This window comes from Cynocephalus volans, chromosome 4 (assembly GCF_027409185.1).
Source record: "Cynocephalus volans isolate mCynVol1 chromosome 4, mCynVol1.pri, whole genome shotgun sequence".
Taxonomy (NCBI): Eukaryota; Metazoa; Chordata; class Mammalia; order Dermoptera; family Cynocephalidae; genus Cynocephalus; species Cynocephalus volans.
In genome coordinates, this window is record NC_084463.1 from 168,590,281 (window position 1) to 168,617,083 (window position 26,803).

General features: G+C 58.1%; 2 protein-coding genes across 2 annotated transcripts; one reads left to right on the plus strand and one right to left on the minus strand.

Annotated features, from left to right (window-relative positions):
* Nucleotides 1-21: 21 nt before the first annotated feature.
* On the minus strand, nt 22-12,146 carry LOC134376734 (basic proline-rich protein-like). Its single transcript, XM_063095209.1, has 12 exons — nt 11,974-12,146; nt 10,164-10,362; nt 8,557-8,717; nt 7,920-8,064; nt 7,317-7,404; nt 5,540-6,522; nt 2,960-3,073; nt 2,745-2,846; nt 2,260-2,454; nt 1,336-1,849; nt 1,101-1,277; nt 22-311 (listed from the first exon to the last, which is right to left on the minus strand). The coding sequence occupies exons 1-12, from the start codon at nt 12,144-12,146 to the stop codon at nt 22-24; spliced, it is 3,141 nt and encodes a 1,046-aa protein (XP_062951279.1).
* Nucleotides 12,145-25,773, plus strand: ANO9 (anoctamin 9). Its single transcript, XM_063095211.1, has 24 exons — nt 12,145-12,336; nt 12,427-12,492; nt 12,589-12,714; nt 12,881-13,026; nt 13,897-13,943; nt 14,049-14,107; nt 14,191-14,264; nt 14,525-14,659; nt 14,812-14,908; nt 15,080-15,140; nt 15,242-15,324; nt 15,564-15,668; nt 15,757-15,921; nt 16,009-16,045; nt 16,243-16,354; nt 22,730-22,787; nt 22,882-22,979; nt 23,099-23,241; nt 23,328-23,480; nt 24,267-24,414; nt 25,061-25,162; nt 25,238-25,331; nt 25,472-25,584; nt 25,688-25,773. Exons 1-24 carry the CDS (start codon nt 12,145-12,147, stop codon nt 25,713-25,715), a joined length of 2,442 nt encoding a protein of 813 aa, XP_062951281.1. The 3' UTR covers nt 25,716-25,773.
* Nucleotides 25,774-26,803: the final 1,030 nt, after the last annotated feature.

Consider the following 26,803-nt stretch of genomic DNA (forward strand, 5'->3'; position numbering starts at 1 on the left):
GGAGAGCCGGGCGGGGGCCGGCTAGGAAAGGGTGGGCGGTGCATTGTGGGACTTGTAGTCCGCGCGGCGGCGGCCGTGAGGCACGCTGGGCCTCGTGGCCCCGACGTCATAGGTTAGGAGCAGGGCTTGCTGGGAAGGATGCTGCCCGGTTGCTAGGTAACCGGAGCCCGCCTGCGGCACGCGAGGTCGCGTGGCCAAGCGGCGTGGGGTGCGCGTCCACCCGGGGCTGCCGCGGCGCGGGGCTGCCCAGGCAAATCCTGGCGGCCTGACCCGAACCCCTCGACACTCCTCCCCTTCCTCGCCGGCCGATCCTGGAGCCCGGACCGGACCGGCGTGGCCCGGCCGCGTTCTGCCTTCGCGGCGCCTCCCGACCCTCAAACCCACGCACGTGGGCTGGATGCCAGCAGGAGCTCCGGGACCCTACCCGCTGGCCGGCGGGCAGCGCTTCCACGGGGTCGCGTGAAATTGGGCGGTCAGAGTGGTGCGGACACGCTGGTTTTGGTGGATTCAAATGTTAATATAGACAGCCCCCCCCCAAAGGCCTGGGCCACTGGTCAGCAGTCTAGTAGCTCCTCAGAAGGTTGGCCAGGTATCGTGGAGCAGCAACCCCACTCCTAGGTGTACACCGAGGAGACGTGAAAACACGTCCGCACAAAGACTTGCACACAGATGTTCGTTGCAGCAGATTTCACAGTCGCCAAAAGGTGGAAACAGCCCAGTATCCATCAACTCGTGAATAGATGCAAAGTGGGTTACTCAAACAATGGAGTATTCCTGGCCGCAGAGCGAAGGACGTACGTGCTGCCGCATGGGTGAGCCTCGAAGCAGTCACCAAAGACCACATATTGTACGACCCACATGAGTATGAGGTGGCCAGAAGAGGCAAATCCATGGAGACACATGTTAGGTCAGGGGTCACCAGGGGCTGGGGACGGCAGGGACGGGGGGCCACTGCTGGAGGGCAGCGGGTTTCTAAGATCGACTGCGGTGATGGCTGCACACACCTGTGAATATACTGAGAGCCACTTACACTGTGAAAGGGTGCATGGGTCAGCTGTACGGTATGGGAACGACAGGGACGGGCCTGATTGTGATGTGACCTGGCACCTCAGCCCCTGCCTGCTGTGCGGAGCCTCCCGACAGTGCCAGGGAACGCCGGCCCCGGGAGGTGCGCGGTTGGGCCTTCCCAGCCCACGTGGGGTCGCCTGGGTGGCCAGGGCAGCCGGCTTCGCTGTGCTGGTTCTCGAGTGTGCGAATGTGCGAGTGGGTGGGAGGAGCTAGAAAGGACAGCGAGGGCTGGGAGTGTTCTCCCCCCTGGAGGCAGTGGGGAGCCGCCGCGGGGCGTGACGAGGTCCCCGTTCCCAGCTGCGTTGTGGGGGAAGCGGGGCGTCGGTCCCCACGGCACCGGGCCGCACGGATTGACGCGGCGGGTAAGGGATGCCGGACCCAGCGAGAGGCGCGCAGAGCAGGCCGCTCTCCCCCACCGCGTCTTTCCAGCAATCACCCCACAGGCCTGGGTCCCCGTGAGCCATCCTCCAGGGCCCTTCTTCTCCCGTCCCAGCTGGTGGCGCTCACATTCCGGCCACCCTCTCGGTGGTGCTGGGATCATTTCCTGGGTATGAGTGTTGCTCCCAAACTGCGCCGAGAGTCTTCTCCCGAGGCGGAGCGGGGCCACCGCCGTTTCTCCAGGGCGCAGGGGCCAGGGCGGGGAGATGTGCCGGCCCCACTGGGGTCCCGGCGCGCCCCCGACGCAGCGCGAAGGGCCGCCTAGCGCAGGGTCTCCGCGCCGGGAGGCTGGGGCGGGTCTTCGGGGCGTGGCCTGGGTGGGCGGGTCCTCGGGGGGCGTGGTCTAGACGGCGGGGACCGTGGGGGCGTGGCCTGGGTGGGCGGGGGTGAGGGGCGTGGTCTCGACGGGCTGGACGCCTCCGGACCGCGCGTCCCTGGGAGAGCAGACCGTCTTAGGTAACAATTACTACCGATCTCTGGCCGCGTGCCAAGAAGAATTCCCAACGTTTTACAAATGCAAACAGCTGTGATCTTCACACCACTTTAGGTTCTCTTCTTGTCTCTCGTTTAGAGATGGAGAAACTGAGGCACAGAGCGGTTGGTGACCCCAGCGCCCAGCTCCTTCGCCCCTGAACGCCCGCGCTCTGCACGGAGTCCCCCACCTGCAGCTTTGCATCTGGGGCCTGATCCTTGGGTCTCACCGCCACCCCGTCTCTGCCTTGACCTCTCATCCCCAGCTGCACAAGAGCCCACCCTTCCCCCTCGGGCACGCATGGACCGGCGGGGTCTGTCGCAGGACGTGGAGACAAGCCAGTGGGGCGGGAGCGAGGCAGTCGCGCAGCAGCTCTGAGGACGGTGTCCATCGTGGCGTCCAGAGGCAGCAGGACTTGGGGGTCTCCCGCCTGGGCAAGGGTGCACGGGCAGACCTCTCCTCAGCAGCGGAGGTGCCTGCCAGAAGCCCCAGGGCGCTGGAGTGAGGCAGGGACTGTAAAGGAAATGGCCAATTCCGGCCCTACCCAGGGACAGCCGTGCCAAAGCTCACTTGGGTGTGGCCTGGCCTTAGAACCCAAGGCCGGCAGGAGTCACATTCATGGTGGTAAACAGTGAAAATATCGGCCGAAGTGCTTTCTAAAAATAACCTTTGCAAGGAAGGGAGAGAGCCTGTGACTCCTAAAGGAGCAGTGACTGTTATTGCCTCTGGTAAATCTGTAACGATGAGTGGATTAGAGAAAACTCACCCCGCCGCATGCACACGCGCCGCCTGGGAGTTCTCTCAGGGTTGGTGGAGGGCGCTTGGACAGCGGGCACTGCAAGCTCAGCCGGGGATGGCCCTCTGCTCCCTAAGACAGGAGACTGAAACCGGTGGAAATTTAAGGCTCAGCGGTGTTGGCTGGGGGGTGATAGGGAGACAGAAGTAGCCCTGCAGTGAGAACATGAGGGCTTGGGTCCCCACCCTGATGCCACCCTGGTGTGAAGGAAAGGACCGCTTCTGGCAGACCTGAGGAGCAGAGGCCCAGCCTGGAAGAGGGGTCTTCCCTGCAGGGCCTGTGCCTGCTCCCGTGAGGCACTGTCCGTGGAGAGAGGCCAGAGCCAGCAGGGCGCCTGGGACCAGCCCAGAGAGAAGACAGGAGGCAGGTTCTTGGAGGCACCAGTTCCAACTGACCCAGAGGTGCCACCTCTGAGTAGTGTCCTGGGCTTCAGAGTATCTTTGGCCACAACCAGTCCGTGGTGTTGGGAGGACAGATTCCTGAGGGGCAGAGGGCACGGGGCAAGTGGATTGCTCCACCGAGCCACCCAATTAAAAGGAGACAGCTGCTGCACTTCGCCCTAGGGAGGAGGAGGTCCAGTGGGGGAGGGTTTCTGGAGTTGAGGAGAAAGGAAAGGGGAGCAGGGTCCAGGATCCATGGGGAAAGATCAGGAGGCCCTTGTTGGCCTCCAACAAAGTTCTCTGCCAAGACGAGGCAGGACCAGCTCTGCCAGCTGTCCGGTGTCCACCTACCAGGGGCTCATTCACTGCCCCTCACTTCCTCATGAGCTGCAGTAAAGAGCAGAGGCCAAAGCGGAAGCTCAGTCTGGGGAAAATGAAGTTTATAATAGTAGATTTTAATATGATAATAAAGTAAATTTAATAATAAAGTGTATGTAAGTGATATGTGTTTGTGGTAGAAAATCTGAAAAAAGCAAACTAACATAAAGAAGGAAAGCATAATCCCACCACCCACAGTTCATATTATTAAGCAAATATAAATATCAAATATTAATCTACTCTTCCAGTATTTTAAAGCATTTTAACTTACTTGAAATATAAAACATTATGTTTGCAGTCTACGTTTTTCTCACTTAACAGTACAACATAAGCATTTTCCTACGTTCTCATAAACTCTTTGAAAGTATAATTTTTTAACACCTGCTTAATCAGTTTATAAATATGCCATGTTTGCTCAGACATTTATTGTTGAATATCTACGTGATTTACAATTTTTTTCTGCAAAGAACATCTTTATACATATTTTTATTATTTTGAATTTTTTTCCTTAGGGCGGTTTATAAAATACTAATTGACTGAAGTATAAACAATTTTAAAGCTTCTGATACTTATTACTGAATCACTTTCTGAAAGGGTTGAGCCTATTTTCTCTCCAGCCCTTACTCTCTATTGGTCACTGAGCATAGGGGAACTTCCATTGTGGGGTGAGGCCTGCGTCCATCGCAGCCTCCTCTGGTGCTTTCCTCACCCCCGAGGCTGGAAATGCCCGCTTTGCTCCAAGGGGCTGTGGCTTCTGCAGAAAGAATTCTGGGTGTGACTTAGTTTCCCGCACATGACACTCTTGGAAGGTGAGCCCTGAAAAAGAGCACAGCTGTGTAGACACTTGAAGTGATGCCTGAGCAGGGTAAAAATCCATGACATGTTGGCAGGTTGTTTTAACACAATCAAAATATAAACACGAAATACCCTGGGGAGGTTGAGTTGGAGACTGGGGGGAGACATCTGTCATAGAGAGTCCAGGAGCAGGTTGGTCATGTGCATCTTGCCTCTGGGTTACTCCTGTGCTCAACAGCCCTTGCTGATTCTGTTTCTGAACTCTAAGTTGGCATTCAAGACCCTCTGGCCTGTGGCAGAGACTGCTGGGGGTCCCCAGTGTCCTACTTTCTTCCTTAGAAAAGAGATCGTGCTTCTCAGGCTTCCTTGCAGTAAAGTGTGGTCATGTGACTAACCATGTGAAGTGTGGGGTGCCCTCCTTCACTCTTTCCTCTTCCTGCTGGCTGGAATGTGGATGTGATGCCTGGAGCTTCAGCAGCCATCTTGGGCCATGTGCTGGGCCCGTATGCTTAGGTGGCAGAGAAACAAGATAAAGGAATTCTGGATCACTGATGACTATGGATCGGACATACTAGTCCTGTACTAGCAAGCTCCAGATTTCATTTATAGGAGAGAGAAATACACAAGCTTAGTTAAGCGCTGTTGTGTGTGGTTTCTTGTCACACAAACCTTAATGGATTCCATCTGGATTTGCTACATCAGAGTTGCATGGGTTCTGAGACACCACTTGACTCCCTTGTCTTTGCCCCCTCATAGATCAGTTCTGGTTCCTGCTATTGTCACAGCCTGCCATGAAGTCCCCCAAGCAGAAATGTGGGTGGGTTCATGTTATTCCTCCAGGAAACAGATGTCAACACCGAACCTGAACTGCAAGAGAGCGAAGCTGGGCAGCATGGTGCTGCCCCTCTGTGACTCTGTGGATGCCCCCCGACCACCACCTGTGACACCATGGGAGCCCCCCACCTGTCCCTGGTGACACTGTGGGAGCCCCGTGCCCCCAGCTGTCCTGCAATTCTGTTCAGTGTTTCTGAGTCCTGCCTGCTGAGCTCCAGCCCGTCCTCAGCCTGGAAGTGGCTTTCAGAAGCACTCTCTTTGCCGCACTGTGGATAACTGTGTGTCTTGGCCCACAAGCCTGGTGCCCCCCTCCCTGTCGGGGGCAGTCCACTCTCTCTCGGCCTCAGTGTCCTGGGGGCACTCTCACAGGACGGTCACTCTCAAGCTGCCCAGAGCCTCCCCCAGCTGCCGCCCTGGCCCAGGCTGCACAGAAGGTGCTGTGGACCTGGGGTCCTGGTGCAGATGCCCCCTCCGTCGCCCACGCAGCCCCGGAGGACCCCCTGGCTGGGGTCCACCAAGCCGGGGCTCAGGTGGGAGAAGGTAGTTTCCTGTGGAGTCTGTCTCATCCTCAAGCCTCCTTGCCCCGGTTTCCCCTACGAGGGAATCAGCCCTGGATTTGGGGGGGGTGAGGCTGGATGCTGTGGAGGGGAGAGGGGGCGGTGTGCCCTGGGAGTGGGCAAGGGTCAAGGCGAGCGGGAGGGGCGGCGGCTTCAGGTGGGGGGGGTGGCGCAGAGCAGGAGTCCGGCCCCGGGGACCCCCGTCCCTCCTCGGCCCTCCCCGCCCCGTCACCGGGTCCCCAGGCAGGCGTCCGAGGCCCCGGGACCGGCCGCTGGCTCCTCCCCGGCTGCACCTGGGCGCGGCGGCGGCGGCGGCGGCGGCGGCAGGGGTGAGTCCCACGCGGAAGTCAGGTCGGACGCGCCGCCGCGCTCGCCCCGCGGCCCCCACCGCCCGCCGCGACCGCCTCCGGGCCGCCGGCCCCGGCATGCAGGTGAGCGCAGCCCGCGCCCGCCCGCCACGCCCCTCGCGGCTCCACGCCGGGCCCCGCACGGCCGAGCTGCCGGGACCCAGGGCGGGCTCGCGGCGAGCGTGCGGGACCCGCGGCCTCTCCAGCGGCATCCCCAGGACAAGACGGAAGGGGCACGTGAGCCGCTGGCAGGACCCCCAGCCTGGCAGCTTTGCCCTGCAGCGGGCACCTGAGGGGAGGGGGCCGCGGGATCCTGCGGGCTGACCCGGGGTTGGGGACGCCCAGGGTGGCCAGCTAGGCTGTGCGCCCTGTGCTCCTTGGGGTCCTGACCCGGGCAGAGGTGGGGGCCGGCGCAGGCTGCTGGAGTCTGACTCTGGGGGCAGAGCAGAGCAGCAGGCTGTGGGGGAGGGGTGGGGAGCAGGACAAGGCCGGGGAGACGTCCTTGTGCCAGCACCTGCGAGGCCCCAGGTGGGAGGCCCGTGGTGAGGTGCTCAGTGAAACCAGCCGCCCACTCGGCCTCCCAGGTGTGGGCAGAGCATGCAGCCTCTAGCTCCACCTCTGCCCAGGGCTCTCGTTGGCCCTTCCAGATCTAGCTGTGCACCCTGGCTGCTCAGGCCAGCATGGGGTCGCCCCTTGTCCTAACCCCAGGGTCCCCCTGCCAGCCCCTTCTCCCATGCCAGGCCCCTTGCTAGGGGTGGAGGAGGAACTGGGGCTGGCTGGGGTGCGTGGGGGGTGGCACCTGGCTTGGCTGAGGTGAGATTGACAGTCCCTAGAAAAGGACAGATGCAGATGCAGGGAGGGCTCGTGGTCCCAGCTTTTGGCTGGATCTGAGCATGCCCCTCTCCTGCTCAAATCCCTTCTATGGCTCCCCACTGTCCCCTGCTGAAGTCTAAGCTCCCAGCTGCCTGCACAGCTTCCCTGGCCTGGCTTCTGCCAGCCTCCAGCTTCTCCTGCTGGCACTTCCCTTTTTGCCCTTTATGCTTTTGCAAAGCTGAAGTGCCCAGGACCGAGTCCCTGGGAGCACAACTACCAAGTCCTTGGAGGTGCTGAGGATGGAGTGCTGGACACCAGTGCACCCTGCCCCCCAGGGTCTGCCCACACACGTCTCCCTGGAATGCTGCCCCCACTTTTTCGCTTCCTGCCAACCTCCTGCCCTGCAAGACCAAGCTCTGGGCCACCTCCCCTGCCAACAGGGCACCTGCCCCTCCGGCTCCCTGTGTCCACTCACACATTCACTGCCCACAAGGGCTGCATACAGGGCAGGCCGCTTCACCAGCACCTGGGAATGGATGGACAGATGACAGAGGACAGACAGCTGCAGGAAGGGATGGAGGCAGGAGGGGCAGACCACTGGCTTCAGGAGCTCAGAGGAGGCAGAGCCCGGGGGCGGGTTTGCTCAGAGAGGGTCCTCAGAGGGCCTCCAGGTTGGGTCAGCAAGGGTGGGCCTCTCTGTGTTTGTGCTCTGTGGTGGGGGATGAAACTGCAAAGTGCTCAATGGTGGGAGCCCAGGAGGCCCCGAGCACCAGCTGATGGGTGAGATGTGACCCTCAGGACAAGGTGGGCCACAGGTGGGGAGGTGAGACCCACATGCCTTCCGCATGCAGCTGGGGTGATGTCAAGCATGTGTGCAACATGTAACCTGGCCAGGAGCGGGGTGGCAGTCATATCTGCATAGCCACCTCCTCTTCCTGCCCATGGTCCAGAGGCTGGCCTGGGAAGAGGACTCCCAGCTCTGACTCTTCATATTCCCAGCCCTCAGGAGGGAGAGTCTTCAGGAGCTGCAGGTGGGCTCACCCATGGGAACCTGGCCTGTGCCCACACAGGGGGGCTGGAAGCTCCAGGGCCCCCCCGGCTGTGTGGGGACAGCCCCTGTCCCTGTCCTGGGGATCTGGGGGCCTCGTGGGCCCACACACGGCTTCCTGGAGGTGGAGCTGATGGACTGGGGACACCGGGGTCCTGGGCACCTCACTTCAGGTGCATTGAGCAGTCTGCTTGGCTGGAGGTGAGGGTGACTACAGGCGAGCTTGGCCCCCATCCATGAAGGCCCCAAGGGCTGTGCTGAGAAGCCCAATGCCATAGGTGTCAAGCCAGGGACCAGCGAGATGTGGCTCTTAAACCCTGGCCCTGAAGGACAGATGGACAGCCTGGTTCTGGAGGCCAGAGGCCATTGCCACAGGGATGGGACTAGTGAGCCCAAGGTGACGGGCAGCAGAGTCTCAGAACCTGGTCTGTCCAGTTGTGGGGTGGGGGTTGCTGAACCGGGGCTGGGCCCAGGATCTCTGACTTGGCTGCTTAGGTGACTGTGGCCCATCGCTGACGGGGTAGCTGGAGGTCAATGAGTGACCTGGGCAACCCCCAAGTGTGCATGTAGCTTTGTCCCAGTGGAGGGGGCTCTCTGTCCAGCAGTGCACATCAGTGGTGAGGCCAGTACCTGGGGGCCACCACCTTCAGGTGCACCCCTGTCCACTGGTCCAGACCACACCAGCCCCCAGGGGAGGCTGATTCAGCTTTTTCCAAGAGGGTTGGAGTGATTGTTCCAAAGCTGCATCCAAAGCTGTCTTTGATGGGGAGGGGGTTCACTGTGCCTCGTTTCTGGGACCAAACAAGAACAGCCTCCCATCCCGCTCTCTGAGGGAGTCCCCATGGACAGTCCCTTCTTTCCAGGCTCCCCCCGCCCCGTTTTAGTCCGTTTTGTGTTGCTATAACAGAAAGACCTGAGACTGGGTAATTTATAAAGGAAAGAGGTTTATTTGGCTTATGATTCTGGGACAGCTGCATCTGGCACGGGCCTCAGGCTGCTTCAACTCATGGTGGAAAGCGGCAGGGAGTGGCGGGTACAAGCAGGTCACATGGCGAGAGGAAGCAAGAGGGAGAGAGGAGGTGCCAAGGTCTTTTAAACAATCAGGTCTCCCGGGAACTAATAGAGCGAGATCTCACTCATTAATCCCCCCACCCCCAGGGAGAGCATGAATCCATTCATGAGGGATCCGCCCCCAGGACTCAACCAGTTTCCAACACTGCCACACTGGGGATCAAATTTCCACATGAGTTTTGGAGGGGACAACACATCCAAACTCCATCACCCCCCAACCTGGGTCATCCCAAAGTCCTTCCCAGTCCGGGGTCCCTGCTCTGCCTCTCCCTGCCCTGGGGTCCCGGTCCCCCACCCCTGCTTGTTCTGCCCGTTCTTCAGCTTTGGGCCCACGCTAGTGTTAGGGGGTCTCTAATTTCAGACTCTGCTGGAGGACCTGGAGTCCTGGGTGGGGAGTTTTGGGGAGAGACCGCCCTTCTGGGTTCGAAGTCAAGCATGTGAGCATCCATTTCACTCATTCATTCAACATGACACAGAGCTGAGTGCTCGTGACACAAGTGTCCCCCAGGCCTCCTGTCTAGTTGAGACCTCACCCTCTTTCCTGAGACAGAAGTGACTCTCCCAGTAGCAGCAGGTGCCTTACCCCTTCCTGCCTATCTGCCTGCAAATGGCAGGTTTCTCCCCTGACCCAGGATGGGGGAGGTTTCAGGTACCACAGGCTACACCTGAGCACAGGTGGCAGGTGGGAGGCCAGAGTGCCCAGGAGTCTGCAGTGGGAGGGGGTGAGTGTTGTTAGAGGAAGGTTGACTGGGGCAGAAAGAACTGCTGGTCTGGGTGGGACCAGCTGCGGCGTGGCTCTGGGGCCTGCAGGTGACGTCTGTGTGAGGCCACTCTTAGTTGCTTTAGCCCCATCTCTGTCTCGTGTGACCGTCTGATGCCTGAGAGACTTCTCAGGTTGGATTCCTTGCATTTCCTGGCTTCTGTGATTGACACAGAGGGGGAGAGTGTGGGCAGACCTAGGACCCATGGTGGGACCAGAAGCTCCTGGTGTGAATGCGTGTTGGTGGGGAATGGGGTTGTTGGAGTAGGGTCACAGACTTAATAAAACAAAATAAAAAACAGACACCCAATTAAATTGAATTTCAGATAAACAACCAATTGTTAGCATAAGTATGTCCCATGCAATCATTGGGATATACTTATGCTAAAAAGTATCTGTTGTTTACCTGAAATTCCGATAGACTGGACGGCCTGTATTGTATCTGGAGGCAGAGGGACAACTGGCTGGAGCAGTCCAGATAGACTTTCTGGAGGAGGCAGGTCTTGAGCTCGGCAGGAATGCGGTTGGGAAAGGCGAGCAGGCGCAGGGGTGGTGCCAGCAGGAGCACAGGCCTGGCAGTGCGCGGGGCCCAGAAGACAGGGGGACTGCCGTAGGGTGGGGGAGGGGCTGGGACCACCCGGGCACAGTGGGGGAGAAGGGATGGCAGGAGCTGCCAGGGCGAGGGATGAGGTGAGGTGCTTGGATGGACACAGCACCCAGTGTGCCCCCTGCCCCGTTAGTACACCGATGCTGCAGGGTCCCTGTCCCTCTGGGGTCCCTGTGCCTCCCCGGGGAGCTGCTCACTGGGGCGAAGGCCCAGATGAGCAGTGCTGGGGGCAGGCTGGGGTCCCCACTGCCCCCCCTGTGGCCCTTGGCATGGCACACACAGCGTGGTCAGTACTGGGATGGCAGGAGGTTTCGGGCGTCACATAGAGCCCGGTGGGGCAGACACCACTGGTGACCATGGGTGCTCAGCGTTAGCCTCTGTCCGGGCTCCTGACCCCTGAGCCAGGGTCCTCTCCCACAACCGAAGGGGGCTTTCCCTGGGCCCTCTCCGTCCATGCGATGCCAGCCCCCGGCTCCGCCGTGTTTGGAGCGCAGCATGATCCGCTCTGACCTGCGGCCTGGTTGCCACCCCCAGCCCCCGTCCCACTCCTGGGGGCAGCGCCTGTTCCTCGTTCATGGCACGGTTTTAGCCCATCTGTAAGTGTTCCCGAAACGCACGTCTTTACCGTTTAGTTGCTTCTGACTTTATAAAAATGTTTATGCTGCAAGTGAACAGCCGGGGCTTATGTTTTTAAAAACTTGTCATTTGACATAGTTTTAGACTTATAGAGGAGCTGTGAAGACAGCCCAGGGCTCCCGTGTGCCCTTCACAGCCTCCCCTAAGGACACTGTCTCTCGTCACCTGGGCACTTGTCAGAGTGGAGGCGCTGGCCCGGCACTTCCCGGGCTGACCAGATTCTGCTTTTCCCGAGCGTCCTTTTCCTGTTCCTGCTCCATCCAGGATCCCATGTGGCATTTCATCTTCCCGTCTCTTCAGCCCCCTCCCATCTGTGACGTCCTCTGTCTCTCCTTGTCCTCGGTGATCTGAGTTCTGAGAGTCCGGCCAGGCTCCTGGAAAGAGTCCCTCAGTTGGGGTTTGTCTGGTGTTTTCTCATGGTGACACAGGACAGTAGGTTTTGAGGAGGGCCACCTCCTACCTCACCACATCCTGTCAGGGGTCCCTGACATCCGGAGGATGTCAAAGGTGACCTCGACCTTCCCCACCTGTGTAGGGGTGTCGGCCAAGTGTCTCCTCTGCAAAGTGACTTTTTCTCTTTCCACACACTCTTCACGAGTCGTCATATCCAGCCCACACCCACGGAGGGAGGACTAATGTCCCTAAAGCATTGGGAACTCATGACGCGGCCACAGCAGTAGCAGCCCCGTGTCTCTGAGCCTGCTCCTCCCAACGTCCCGCCCGCCAATTTTAGCATCTGTCTGTCCGGGACGTGCCTGCAGCAGCCACTCCTGTGGGTTTTCGCAGGACTGGACTTTCCCAAACTCCCCTCGTGGCTGTGGGTCCCCAGTGCCCGTTGCACGGTCCTCGCCGTGTGGAGGCAGCACCGTGTCTCCCTCTGTCCGCCCAGCGATGGGCGCTGGGGTTATTTCCACGGTTTTGATATGCAATGGCGAGGGTGGTGGGCCACACCGTAGGGTCTAGGAGTGCTCACCGGGAAGCGCGGTGCAGTTTTCCAAACCCCACACTGCCGTGCACGCCGCCAGCGGCACGCGGCTGCCCTGGCTCTTGCTTGCCTTTCACGTCGCGACTGGCGCCCCTGACCAGCCGACCTGCGTTGTCCTGACCGTCCCGAGGCCGAGGCCGGTCAGTGGCTCGATCGGTCATGATTCCCTTCTGGGAAACCCGTTTGCGTCTTTTGCCCGTTTACAAAATCGGGCCGTCCTTTCTCGTGGGTCTGCAGGAGCTCCGTGGTGCCCGCACAGGCTTCTGTTGGGTGTCTGCTGCAGCCCCCACCTCTGGCCTCCGGCTCTTTGCTACTTGTTTTCTGGCCGCCCCTGCCCGCCCCAGCTTTGTGGCAGGGGGGCGGTGCCTCAAGCCCCACCCTCTCCTGCCATGCACTCGGCCCAGGTGTTGCTCCACCCCTCTGCCTGTCCCCAACCCCCAGGGTGAAGAGACAGTCCAGATCCTGGAAGGGGACAACTTCCCACTGATGGAGATCAACACTTGCGAGGTGGGTGTCTGCTCAGACCACCTGGGCTCCGCCCCTGCTGCTCCCCCGCTCCCTGTGCCCTGCACCTGGTCCCCACCCTACACTTCCTTCCTACAGACTGAGCCCACTGAGCAGTGGGACTATGTCCTGGTGGCCGATCATCGAACCCAGAGAAACCCCAAGCAGGTGCAGCAGCAGCGGCAGTTCCTGGGGGAGCTCGAGAGGAAGGGCTTCCATTTCAAGGTGGGCTGGTGTCCTTTGAGGGGCAGAGGTCATGGGTCCAGGTGGGTCCTGGGGAGGGGGTTGCTTATGCCTGAATTGCAGGGGACAGGCTGGTGGCTGTGGAGTGACGGTGGGGAGAGTTCTGAGGTGGAGTAGAGGGTCCCATGTGTACCCCACCCCACCCCAGGTGATAGAGGATCAGAAACAGGTGTTCTTTGGGATCCGAGCCGACAACACGATCTTTGATCTCTACCGCACCCTCCTCATGGAGCCCGAGGGTCCTGCCCCCAGAGCTGAGCTGGCCAGGCCGACCCCCATCCCAGCCACCACAAGGTGAGAGGCTGTGCGAGCAGGGCCCAGTGCCTCAGTTTCCATGTCCTTGAGAAGCGATGACAGTTCTCACCTCTTGGGGTGTCCTGACGGTTACATGTGACTGTGCTCCTGGGGTCGCAGAATTGAATCCCTCCTGGACTCCGAGGCTGTCATCTCCCACAGTCCCCTCCTCTCCAGGTCGAATGCCTCCCCCTTGGGCATCTGTCCCTGGCCTCCCCATCCTCCAGACCACAGGCCTGGCAGGGAGGGCCTCTTCCCTCCCCAGGCACCTGCTTCTCCCCCTGTCCCCGAGCCTGTCCACGTCCCTCATCTTCCCCCTTCCCTGCCCAGCCCTATCCGGTCCCCTCAGAGCTCAGCTCCTGGAATCTGGTTATGAGGCGGGGGGTGGGGGGGGGCAGCCTGTGAACACAGGACGGTGGGTCTCAGGGAGGAGCAGGGGGAGTCAGACGAGTGAGGCAGCTTGATGGGGGCATCGAGGAGCAGACTTGAGGGCCCGTGTCCTCTAGGCACTCGGGGGAGCTTGTGCAGTCACATCCTGGCTGTGTGGTCTTGGGCAAGTCACTCCACCTCTCTGAGCCTCAGTCTCCACACATGGGGCGTGAAGAGGGTTAGTGCACACAAAGGTGCAGGGTGTGCTCTGAACACGTGGGGCTCTCATGGGAGGTGCGTGTGGAGGTGGGGTGCGTGGGCTGGGTGCCTGGGAGGGATGTGCAGGGCCGAGCACGGTGCGGGGAGGAGAGGGGGCCCCTGGGCAGAGCAGGCTAGTCGTGGATCCTGGCTCTGGTCAGGCTGCAGGGCTGGGGGCTCTGCCAGGACAGCTCAAGACCTGGAGGTCACCTGGGCCACCCTGATGCTGCTGTTCGGTTTCAGAATCCGAATCGTGAACTTCATCCTGAACTGCAAGACAGCAGCAGGTGGTAAGGCCAGGATGGGCAGGTGGCAGGAGGGCACTGTTGTGGCACAGCAGGCAACATCCCCTCCTCCTTCTCTCCCCTCTGCTTGCGACTCCCTGTGACCCCCAGAGACATTCGAGGATTTGGTGAAGGATCGAGTCTTTGAGACCAGGTTCCCGCTGCACAAGGTGAGGAGTGGGCCGGCTGGGAGAGGGCCTGAGGGAGGGGCTGAGGCAACAGGAAGCTGTCACTACCCGTCACCTGTGCCCAGGGGGAGGAAGACCTGAAGACGGAATGGGCCCAGTGGAGAAAAATGTTCTGCAAGCAACCGATTGACAATATCAGGTAACAGTGCCCCAAGCAGATCACCCGTGTCCCACAGACACTCCCATACCCCATGGACACACCCACACCCCATAGACATTCCCGTGTCCCCACACACCCGTTCATGCCCCCGCAGATGTGTTCCCCCTTTGGACTTACTTATGTGGTCAGTAATGACAGTCCTTGCCCCTCTTCATGTAGCCAGGCCTCGCCCAGGCGCTGGTTCCTGTGATGGCAACTCTGGGTGGAGGGTGGCCCTGATGGGGAAGCTGTGCTTGCAGGGACTACTTTGGTGAGAAGGTGGCTCTGTACTTCGCCTGGCTGGGCTGGTACACCTACATGCTGGCACCCGCTGCCCTGGTGGGACTTGTCGTCTTTCTGAGTGGGTTCTCTCTGTTTGAGGCCAGCCAGATCAGGTGGGCTGGGGCTGGGGCGGGGCTGGGGCGGGCCGGGGGCTGGGGTGGGGCGGGCGCTGGGGCGGGGCGGGGCTGGGCCTGGGGCGGGGCTGGGCTGGGGCAGACCCTGCATCCAGGCAGAGATGGTGCAAGCCCCATCTCTGCACCCCCAGCAAGGAGATCTGCGAGGCCCACGACATCCTCATGTGTCCTCGTGGCGACCACAGCCGTAGGTACCAGCGGCTCTCGGATACCTGCACTTTTGCCAAGGTTTGCCACCACGGGGGTCCACCCAGGGCCTGCGTTAGGCTGGCACGGCCTGTCTGCCTAAACACGGGGAAGATGAGGCACGCAGCCTTGCAAAGCTGGGCTCACCCTTCCCACCTGGGGATGACGGGTGGGAGGCCAGTCCCCAGCCCACCCACCCACTGCTCTCCCCAGCTCACCCACCTCTTCGACAACGAGGGCACGGTGCTGTTTGCCATCTTCATGGCTCTGTGGGGTGAGTCTCTGCGGGTACCTCTGGGAAGGGTCTGTGGGGAGGGCCACTTCCAGGCCCATCCCAAGGATGAGCCATGACACCCCTCCTTGCTCCTGCTGCAGCCACGGTGTTCCTGGAGCTCTGGAAGCGGCAGCGAGCCCGCGTGGTCCTGCACTGGGACCTGTACGGGTGGGACGAGGAACAGGTGAGGCAGGGTTAGTGGCAGGACTTGAGGCCCAACCCAGGTGAGGGCTGTCTGCTTCCAGTGACCTGTGTGGCCCACATATGTGTCCCCATGCCTGAGATGTGTGTCTGGGGTGTGTGTTCCTGTGTCTGAGGTGTGCAGTCCTGTGCCTGAGGCGTGTGTCCCCGTGCCTGAGGCGTGTGTCCCTGTGTCTGACGCATGTGTCCCAGTGTCTGAGGCATGCCTGGTGCCCTCCCCAGGAGGAAATGGCACTTGAGCTCATTAACTGCTCTGACTACAAGCTCCGGCCGCACCAGCACTCCTTCCTGCGCAGCACTGTCATCCTCGTCCTGTCTCTGTTCATGGTACCCCTGGGGAGCCCATGGTGGGGGCTGGAGACTGGGCTGGGGGAGGCCCCTCCCAGCCCTGCCCACCCCGGCTGCCCTCCCGCAGATCTGCCTCATGATCGGCATGGCCCACGTCTTGGTGGTCTACCGGGTCCTGGCTGCCGCCCTCTTCAGCAGCTTGGCCTTGCCCTTCCTGGAGGAGCAGGTGACCACGGCCGTGGTGGTGACTGGGGCCCTGGTGCAGTATGTGACCATTGTCATCATGACCAAGGTGGGCTGGGGAAGGGCCGTGGGGGAGGTGGGAGCTGGGAGTCTTCTGAGGTACCAGGTGAGACCCACTTGGTGCCCTTCTCCCTAGATCAACAAGCGCGTGGCCCTGAAGCTTTGTGACTTTGGTGAGAGGACGGGTCCCCATCCCCTCTCCGGGGACTCGGCAAGAGGGTTCAGGGCTGGGAGTCTTGGAGCCATGATCAGAGATCCGGGGGTGTCCCTTCCTGCTGTCCTCAGTACCTCTCCCAGCAGCAGGGACAGGTGGGTGAGGCTCTCTGGGTGAGGGATGGGAAGGGGACGGGCCGGGCCACGTCTCTTTCAGAGAAGCCCAGGACCTTCTCGGAGCGAGAGAGAAAGTTCACAGTCAAGTTCTTCACGCTGCAGTTCTTTGCCCACTTCTCCTCTCTCGTGTACATCGCCTTCATCCTGGGCAGGTAGGGCTGCCAGTCCCACCTCCACCAGGATTAATGCTCAGAATGAGCAGAAACCCAACAGAGAAACCTGTGCCCGAAGCCCAGAGCGGACCCCACTGCTCACCCCCGTCCCGTAATCTGATGCTGTGGCAGTGCGGTGGCTTCCAGGCTTTCCTACGGTTCGTGTGCAAACACACACCCAGTGACAGTAATGCTTTTGTCCTGTAAGTGTCGTTCCTGCTTTTGACACTGAGAATGCACTCTGGACGTCTTCTGCTCAGGTCTGCATTCAAGCACAGCTTTTGTGGGATGTTCTGGAACTCACCTCAGCTGGTGGACGTTTGGGTCACTCCAGTTCTGAGCTTTATAGACAAAGCTGCTGAGGGCATCCTTGTCACAGACCCCCCCCCCCATTAGTGAAATGGGCCTTTCGGGGCCAATCAGTGCACACCTTTTTGTTCTCTCTGAAGAAAATGATTGCTCCGTCTAGGGCGCATTTGCTTAGATTTTGTAAGGTACGTACACACCGCCGATTCATCCAAAACTCTCTACCAGAACTTTAAAAACAAACCTCTCAGCATTTCAAAGACACGGGGGTCCCGCAACCTGGTCTGTCCTTGGAGACCCCTCTGGCACCTTGTCATCCTGGAGGCCCCTCACCCTGCACGTGCAGGACCCTTGTCTCTGAATCCACATCATCCTTGTTTCCTCTCAGGCCTTTGGAAGATGCTTTGCTGCTCACGTTGGGGCGACTCTGGCTCTTGGTGCATCTTCCCATTGTCCCGTCCCCTGGAACTGTCTGCGCTGTGTCTTGGTGGCCCTTTCCATCGCAGTGTGCCTCAGCAACTCCTACTCTCCCCACTACTTCACTAGCTTTTTTTTTAGTCTCTGCTGGATTATTTCCATCATCATACAAACACACCACGACAAGACATTCTCCCACCTCCACGTCGGGCTCTGGTTCGCTCCCGCTTCCTCCTCACCGTCTGTTGTTGGCTTTTCCTCTCCTCCTGACCTCTGTCCCAGCTGCCCGCCCTCCCGCCTACACATCGTATTTGCTACTGTGACCTTAGTCACCATCAGAAGCACCATTTAGATGCACTGCGATGCCCACACTCCTGTCTTGAGCTCACACCTCTGAGCACTCCAACCTTTCCATCCCACAGAAGAGTCCCCGTGTCCATCCCGTGTGGGGGTCCCACCTTCTGGTTGTGTGGCTGAGAGCCCGGCCCCCTCAGCGCCCCGGCCCCTCCCGCACCCCTGCCCTGTCTGTTTTCCTCCGGGTGAGGGACGGGCAGGGGACCGGCCGGGCCGTGTCTCTTTCAGAGAAGCCCAGGACCTTCTCGGAGCGAGAGAGAAAGTTCACAGTCAAGTTCTTCACGCTGCAGTTCTTTGCCCACTTCTCTTTGCCTGTTTTCCTCCACTGCCCTCAGCGGCCCAGCACGCCTGGCGCTGGTGATTTGCCTGTCATGGGAATGTCAGCTCCAGAGGGGAGTGTGGGCACGTGCCTGTTGACTGTTCTCAGCGACTAGAACAGACGTGGTGTGTAGAATCAATATTTGTCAGATGAAAAGAAGTCACAGCGCACTTGCTGGGCCTGACTCCATCGGTTCTGAGTGGTGTTTATGTATTCTGGGCTTATCACTGGTTTTTCTCCATCTGCTCCTGTCTCTGGCCCTTTTTTGTTTGGAAATTGGAGCTTCTGAAAGGACTATCTAATTTTCTGTCTTTTTGTGTTTTTGTTCCACCTTCTGGGAGTTTTTCCCGACTTTATTTCCTAATGATTCAGTGGGCCTTTTCTGCTCGTGTTAGCTCCAGGGCTCCTCTGACACACAGGTCCTCTCAGCCCCTGGACACTGCGGCCTTTCCTGTCTGGGGACAGTGCCTCTTTTTGTCTTCCACTCTGGCATTGCTTCAGTTCCTTTTGGGTTCCTCTTATGCGCTTTCTTTTGCTGGTCTGATTTTGAGGTCAGAGACTTTCCGCAGATGTGCTGGATTCTTGGCCATCTGCCCGTAATGGAGAAAGGCACATGCCGATGGCTTTGCTCTGGGCCACGTCTCTTCTGTTGGGATCTCTCACTCTGGAAGTCCCATTCTGGTGCTTCCTGGAGGTGAGTCCCTGTTCTCCAGCCTGGAGGCAGAAGATGCTTGTCAGTGAGCTGGGAGCCCAGCTGGGGAAGGGATGTCATGGTGCCCCAGTGACCATTGGCCCAACCCTGTGATCTGAATCTTTGGTGTCCAATTGCCCAGTGGGCCTTGTCTTCCTGAGGGGGTGGTGTCCAAGGGTCAACTAGGAGGCCCAGGGGCCTTGCAGCTGGGCCTGCATCTCTCCCAGCAAGTGCCCCAAACCACCAGGGGTGCCCAAGTCCTGGGGCATCCTGGGGTTCCTGGGTAGGGCTGGGTTGCTTACCAGATGCTTCTCCCTGTAGGCTCAAGGCCCCGCTTGGTGTTGCAGGTGGGCTACAGGCCTATCCAATTCCCTTCCACCTGCAAGGTGATACCTGGTAGAGGTATCAGCAGCCAGGCATTTTGGAGGTTGGGAGTATGCATTTAAATTCAGATAGATATTGCTAAAGCAACCTCCCAAAAGGCTGTGCTCACTGGCAAAGCCACCCATGGTGGCTGCACGCTTCATCTTGAACTGACAGGTAAAGTCTTTTCATTTTTTAAAGGTGCCTTTTAAAAAATTATTAGTGAGGCATCTTTTATGCCTTTTTCCAGATATCTATTGACCATTGCATTTCTTTTCCTATAGATTGACTGTTTATATCATCTGAGCATTTTTGTTGGGTTATTTTAGCACCAAAGCCAAGTAGATTCTTTTTTATTTGACTTTGTCACTTTCTTAAAATCACGTCATGTTTTACTTTGCTTCATATTTGGACCATTTTCTTATTGAATGGCTCTTTATTTTTCCTGTAGTTTCTGATTGCCTTTTTTTTTTTTCTTCCATGCCTTTATCATATCCCCAAGTTTACCCAGCCTCTCTATATCATACTGCCCATTGCATTGCGTCCTTTTTTCCCAGGGACTTTCTTTGGAGGCCCTCCCGTACCTCCCTGCTGGGCTGGTTGCTCTCTGGCCCAGGCCTCTCGTACAGCTGTCTTCTTGGGACTTGCCTCTGCTGCTTTCCTGGGTTGGGTTCACCATTTCCTGGATGACCAAGCCTTCTTCTTTCTTGGTTTTTGCCTTCATAAGTAAGTATACTTGGGAGGTAAAAGTTCTGAATTCTTTTATGTCTAAAAATGTCATTTTTCTACCCTTGCCTGTGATTGGCAGGGCTGGGTAAAGCAATCTAGGTTTGCAATGATTGTTTCAGGCCTTGGAAGACTCTGCACTGTTATCTTCTAGTTTGCAGAGTGGCTGGGGGAAAGAGTGCAGAAAATCTGACTTCCTTTCCTTCCTAGGCCACCTGCTTTTTTCCCTCTGGAAGTTGCAGGATCTTTTCTTTAAACTGGGGCACAGTATGGGGGGTCTTTTCATCATGCATTGTGCTGGGCAATAGGTGGGCCTTTCCACTGAAAAAAATCGTGTCCCGTTTAGGCTCTCTCAGTCTTCTTTTTCAAACAATCTTTTACCAGGTTTTTATTTTTCCCCTCTGCCCTGTCTTTCTGGAGCACCGGTCCTCTTGGATTTATCCTCTCACCTTTTTCCTGCATATGTTCTGTACCTGTGTCTTCTCACTCGACATTTGGGGACATGTCCTTCACTTTGTCTTTCTGTCCTTTTTTTTTTTTTTAAAGATGACCGGTAAGGGGATCGTAACCCTTGACTTGGTGTCGTCAGCACCACGCTCACCCAGTGAGCGAACCGGCCATCCCTATATGGGATCCGAACCCATGGCCTTGGTGTTATCAGCACCGCACTCTCCCGAGTGAGCCACGGGCCGGCCCTGTCTTTCTGTCCTTCTACCGCTTTTTTAAAGTTTAACAATTAAAGTCTTAGTTCCCAAGAGTTCTTTTTTTGTCCTCTGTTTTTTACTTGCAGCTTCCCTTCCTTGTTTTTATAGATGCACTATTTTCTTGCTGATGCCAATTTTTTTTTTTTACCCTTAAATTCTCATCTGTTCCCTAATTATCTTTTGTTTACTAAAGGGTTCATTTTTCTGTTTCCCACACCCTTCTCCTTTACATAGCTCGTCTCCCTCTTGTGACTGAATGTTTGTGACTCGTACTGAAGAACAAAGGGCTGAAGAGCTTTTTCTTGGCAGACGGGGGTCTTTATAACAGCTACGTCCACTGCACATTCAGGCATTAAATCCTGAATTCTTCATGTCATCAACTCATTTGATCTGCACAACAGCCCTATGGAGCAGGAGTTCTTTTATCCTTATTTTACAAATGAGATGACTGGGGCCCAGAGAGGTTAAGATACTATCTCTGGGTCACACAGCCCAAAGGTGGTAGAACAGATAGAAGCCAGAAAGCCTGGCCCCAGAGCTTAAGTCCTCAGTTGTTCTGTGCAGTGCCTCTTTGAATGTGGAGTCTCTTGGAAAAGGGTGGTGAAAGTGTATCCAGTTGCCTGTGTTGCACCAGAAGCAAAGTTTCTTTTTTGTGTGGTGAGGTTTGCCGGTACATTCTCTTATGGTTTCTGTGTTCATGCCATCTCAAAAAGGTCTTGCCCTCTCCAAGATTAAAAATGTGTTCAGCTGTGATTTCCTTTAATTACGGTTTTAAAATTTTTAACATTTGGATGTTTGATTCATAAGGAATTTGTTTTGCTGCAAGGGGCAAAAGAGGGGAGTCTGTGTTACTGTTTTCCAAATGGCAGCCAGTTGTCCCCAGACCATTTACTGACTAGCTCCCTCATCCTTACTTTGAAATGCCTTCTTTTTCATACACCAAACTCCATTATTCACTTACGTATTTTGGTCTTTTCATGGATTCTAGTAATTCTAGGGCCAGTACCTTACTGTCTTAAGTGTTATTGCATTATGCTCTATTGTCAGGGTTAGGTGCTATTAATATGTTTCTTTTTAACTTTTTTAATGGTTATTTACATATGCTTATTCTTTTAGATGAATTTTGGGATCATTTTGTCAAACTCCCTCAAAATTCTGTGGGATTTACCTTAAGATTGCAGCAAAATCATACATTATTTCAGAGAGAGTTGGCATGGATACTTATTAATTTTCTATTGCTGCCATAACAAATGACCACAGCTTAGTGGTTTTAAACAATACAACTTCATTATCCTACAGTTCTGTAGGCCAGAAGTCTCAGATGGATCTCACTGGGCTAAAATCAAGGTGTCTGCAGGGCTGTGTTCCTTCTGCAGACTCCAGGGGAGAACCCGCTTTCTTGCCTTCTCCAGCACCTAGAGGCCGCCTGAATTGCTTGGCTCACGGCCCCTTCCTCCATCTTCAAAGGCAGCAAGGCCAGGCTGAGCCCTTCTCATCAGGCTGTCTCTGTGGCTATCCCTCTTCCTCGTTTACGGACCCTTGTGATTACACTGGACGCACTCAGATAACCCATGATAACCTCCCCATCTTAAAGTCAGCTGATTAGCAACCTTAGTACCATCTGCCTTGTCAGATGAAATTTGCTGGGTAAGATAACAAATTCACAGGCTCCAGAAATTAGGATGTGAACGTCTTTGGGGGCCTGTCACTCTGCCTACCTCAAATGCGTTCCTGAGTTTTCCTACTGAACAGCGAGATTCTCTCTTCAGGACTCTGTAATGTTCCTCAGTAGTTTTGCAGCTTTCTTCATATAGATCCCACAGATTTCTTGTGAATGTCATCCTAGTTATTCTGTAACTTTTGCTAGTGTCTGTGACATAGTTTCCCACGCCACATCTCCCCAGTGGCTTTGTTGCAGAGAGGAAATCCAGTTCGGCTGAACCCCAGTTTTGTATCCACTTGAGTGCTGGTCAGTTGATTTACCCAGGCAGTCTTTCGATTGATTTATTTTGGCTTTCCACTTTATATTCCTCTCACCTATCTGCAAGTAATTCCAGACCCATGTTACATAGTAATTATTTTGAACTACAGTAGGAATGCTTCCAGGGTTTCCCCACTGAACGTGAGTCTGACCTTTTGTTTAAGATAGTTTACATTTTTTATCATGTTATGGAAAGCAGGTGGTTTTAAATACAAAATAACCCTATGTGCAGTTTTAGTGGGAGAAGCGAAGGCCACGCCTAACGGACCTTGTCTGGAGTGTGTCCGAGCCCGTGAGCTTGTCCGCGGGGACGGCTGGGCTTCTGCTGTGCACGCGTGTCAGCGCGGGCAGTGGGGCGCATCTGGACGTGAGCGGTGTTGGTCACGCCTCTGGCCACCTGCAGGGCCTGCTCCCTGCCTGTCCTGTGTCTTCCCTCCCCTCGCCCCCCACCCCCTCTCCCTATCAGGGGCAGGTGCTGGCCCCCGCCTCCTCCCAGCTTCTCTTTCCTCCCCAGGATCAACGGTCACCCTGGAAAGTCCACGCGCCTGGCCGGCTTGTGGAGGCTGGAGGAGGTCGGTCAGTCCCGAGGCCTCACTGCACTGTCCCTGAGCTGCCCTCCTCTGCTGCAGCTCCCTGTCCCTGAGCCCCTCTCGCTGACCCCCACAGTGCCACCTCAGCGGCTGCATGATGGACCTGTTCGTGCAGATGGCCATTATCATGGGTCTCAAGCAAACGCTCAGCAACTGCATGGAGTACCTGGGCCCGTGAGGACAGCCCCTGCCCTGCCCCCGGCCCCCCAGCACGCGGACCCTCAGGACCCCGTCCCTGCTGCGCCCGAGCCCCCAGCACTGCTCCTGTCCCCACCCGTTCTCGTCGTCCCCAGGTGGCTGGCCCACAAGTGCCGCTCCGTGGCGGCCTCTGCGCGCAGCCACGCGTCGCGGGACCCCGAGCTCCGGGAATGGCAGCGCAACTACCTCCTGAACGCGGTCACCCCCTTCAGCCTGTTCGACGAGTTCATGGAGATGAGTGCGTGGTGCGGCGGGGGCAGCGGCGGGGGTCCGGGGGGCGGCGCCCTGCCCTGAGGTGACGAGGGGACGCGTCTGTCCCCGCAGTGATGCAGTACGGCTTCACCACCATCTTCGTGGCCGCCTTCCCGCTGGCCCCACTGCTCGCACTCTTCAGCAACCTCGTGGAGATCCGCCTGGACGCCATCAAGATGGTTCGGCTGCAGCGGCGTCTGGTGCCGCGCAAGGCCAAGGACATGGGTCAGGCCCCAAGGGGTGGCCGCTGAGGAGGGTGGGGTGCTCCGGCCAGTGTGGGGCGCTGGGACCGGCAGCTTCAGACCTGTGGGGTGTCCATTGGCCCTCCCCAGGTCACCTTGAAATAATCTTTTTAAGTAACCCCCTCACCCCACAGAGGCCCCCCAGCCCTTCCCCAGGGTCTGCCTAGGATAGGGGTTGAGACCATGAAGCCTCAGTCCCCAGGAACAGGCAGGTCTGGGGTACACCTTGCAGGTCCCTCCCTGAAGCCACTAGAATCCTCCTGAAGAACTTGCAGCCCCAAGGGGTGCCGAGGCAGAAGAGACAGCAGGTGGAGTGTGAGAGCAGGTGGCCTCAGTCGCCCAGACTGGCCACATGGAGATGGACTGGTGTCAAGAGCGGAACAGAGGGGCTACAGGGCTGGATGGGGGGGAGTGAGAGAGACAGAGCTGTTAGAGAGGCCCCAGGTTGGAGGGGACCCTGGAGGAGACCCTGGCTTGTGGGCAGCTGAAGAGTTCAGGCAGAAAATGAGGATCCAGGGAACATCTGACTTGCTCCCTGTCCATGTCAGGGTGAAGGGGCTGCAGGAGAGCTGAGCCACTCTCAATCTGTCTAGGCTGGGGACTTCCTAATGAATAACCTGGCCCTTGTGGCCACAATGGGGCACCATAGGCAGAGGCGTGACAACGCCCCTTGGCCAGCCAGGCTCCCAGCCTTGGGGTGTGGGGTGGGCAGTACCAGCAGATCAGGGCTTGAGGAGCCTGACCACCTCACCCCACTGCTCTGGCCTAGGGACCTGGCTGCAGGTGCTGGAGACCATTGGTGTGCTGGCAGTCATTGCCAATGGGATGGTCATCGCCTTCACATCTGAGTTCATCCCCCGAGTGGTCTACAAGTACCGCTATGGCCCATGCCGACGTGGGGCCCACCCTCCAATCGAGTAAGCCGTAAGACTTACCTGAGGCCCCTGGGAGAAACTGGCCCGACCACAGCCAAGTCCCAGGAGAGCCTAGGCTCTCTCTCCTGGGAAGGGCTGGGTACTGCCAATATCACCTGGGACTGTACTGAAGCTGCGTCCTGGGGTGGCCCCTGCCCTGCCCACACCAACCTGCACAACCTGGGTTACAGCCAAGGGATAACTGACTAGGACCCCCGATGGGGATTAAGGTCCCAGACCCAGCTGTTTTCTCAGTGGGCAACACCAGAATGGCCCCTTCTCAGACCCTTTATGTCCTGCTTCTGGCAGAGAAGAGCAGGACAGAATCTTATTCAGTTCCTCCGGCCCTTGAGGGCACGACCACTACTGCAGACAGGTCTTTAGGGGGTCAGCCTCCAGGAGTGCCCCCTCATCCTCTGGCAGGGAAGGCAACCCGGAGACCCTCAGCCTCCCCAGTCTCCCCAGGCATAGTGATGAACTTGGCCAGTGGGTCCTCTCCCACACGGGGCAAGGGGAGAGGTGGTCTGTGACATACCCACTCTGATTGCCCTACCAGAAACAGGTTAGCCCTGGGAAGCACCCATGGGGCCTGAAGGGGCCACACCCTGCAGCCCACGCTGGCCCCACGCACCTCTCTCCCTCTCCGCAGCTGCCTCACGGGCTACATCAACCACAGTCTGTCCGTCTTCTACACCAAGGACTTCCAGGACCCTGTCAGGATTGAAGGCTCAGAAAATGTGACGGAGTGCAGGTGTGGAACCCCCCCATCCCCCATGAATACCCTCTGAACTCCTGATCTCTGACCTCAGGTATTTCCCTACCCCAGGTACCGGGACTACCGCAACGCCCATGACTACAACTTGTCTGAGCAGTTCTGGTTCCTTCTGGCCATTCGCCTGGCCTTCGTCATCCTCTTTGAGGTGCGCCAGACTAGAGGGAGGGGCTCCTGGGTGGGGGCGGGGGTTCTCTCTCCAGCCCTCCTCCCCGGCCCCGATCCCTGACGTCCCTGCTTAGCCCCTGACCTTGCTGGGCCTCTCCTGGCCTTGCCGCCTGTCCGCAGCATGTGGCCCTGTGCATCAAACTCGTTGCTGCCTGGTTCGTGCCTGACGTCCCTCAGTCGGTGAAGAACAGGGTCCTGGAGGAGAAGTACCAGAGGCTCCGGGACAAGATGCGGTATGGGAGGCCGCGGCTGGGCTGGGCCGGGCCGGGCGGGGCAGGCCCCAGGCCTGGGGTAGGGCCTGACCCCTGATCCCCACCAATCCCACCCCTGCTCCAGCTTCAGCACCAAGAGCACAGATGTGTAGGGGACCCAGAGCCGGTCGAGAGGCGCTGGTGACCAGGAGATGAGACTCAGAGCTGCTGTTACCACCACCTCGCACCCCTGCCCACGGCCGTGTGTGTGTGTGTGTGTGTGTGTGTGTGTGTGTGTGTGTGTGTGTGTGTGTGTGTGTGTGCGCGCGCGCTGAGGGGCGGCTGTAAGAAGGCCCGTGTAAACGGGGTGCTAGGAAGCCTATGTGTATATGTGGGTGTTCGCAGAAGTTCCATACGTGTTTGGAGCAGCACACATGGCCTATGACACCTGCTCCTGTTAAGGGGTCAGGCTTGGCACACCCTTGACTTAAACTCTAGGTGACCCCTGGCACCCACAGAACTGGGGGGATGGGGACTTCTCATGCAGTCACAATGCAGGAAAACTGGCCCAAGTTTCCTGGGCCTCCCTCTGACTTCTGGGCCCCAGATCCTGCTCTGCCTCCATCTTGGCTGTGTGGGGGGCTCCTGAGCCCACCTCTCTGGCTCTCTCTGGATGGGCCTGGCTGCCCTCAGCTGGCAGAACTTTCTATAATAAAGTGAAACCTGTTTGTGCTGATTTCTGAGGCTACGTGGTGTAGAGGCAGTTTTGTGGATTATGTCTGCCCTCAGGGCTAGATGGGAAACTGAGGCCCTGAGTGTGGGAGGTCTGGAGTGTGGTTTTCCATGGGCTTCCAAGCGCGGGGCGTCTTACCGAGGTCCCGCCTTCCCTGCCCCTGAGCTGCAAGAGAAGATGTCAGGGGCCTGTCACCGGGTGGGGGTCAAGACAGACTTCCCGGAGGAGCGGGGGGGCCGGGAGAGGAGAGGCAAAACCACAGAGGCGCCCCAGGGCCCGGCGGAACGTCCGCGGAGGAGCCCCCAGGGCCCCGAGACTCTCCGCGGACTGGTGGGGCGGGTTTCGCCGCTGCCCCGGGCCTGGGCGCTGCCGCTCCCGACTCCGCCGAGCGCAGGACAGTCTCCAGCGCCAGCCTCGGGCGCAAAGCGGGACACTCGGGTCCGCCCTCGCCCTGGCTGCGGGGCGGGGCTGCACCTGCCGCCACCTCGGGAGCGGTCGCCGCTGCGCACCTGGCCCAGGTGAGCCGCC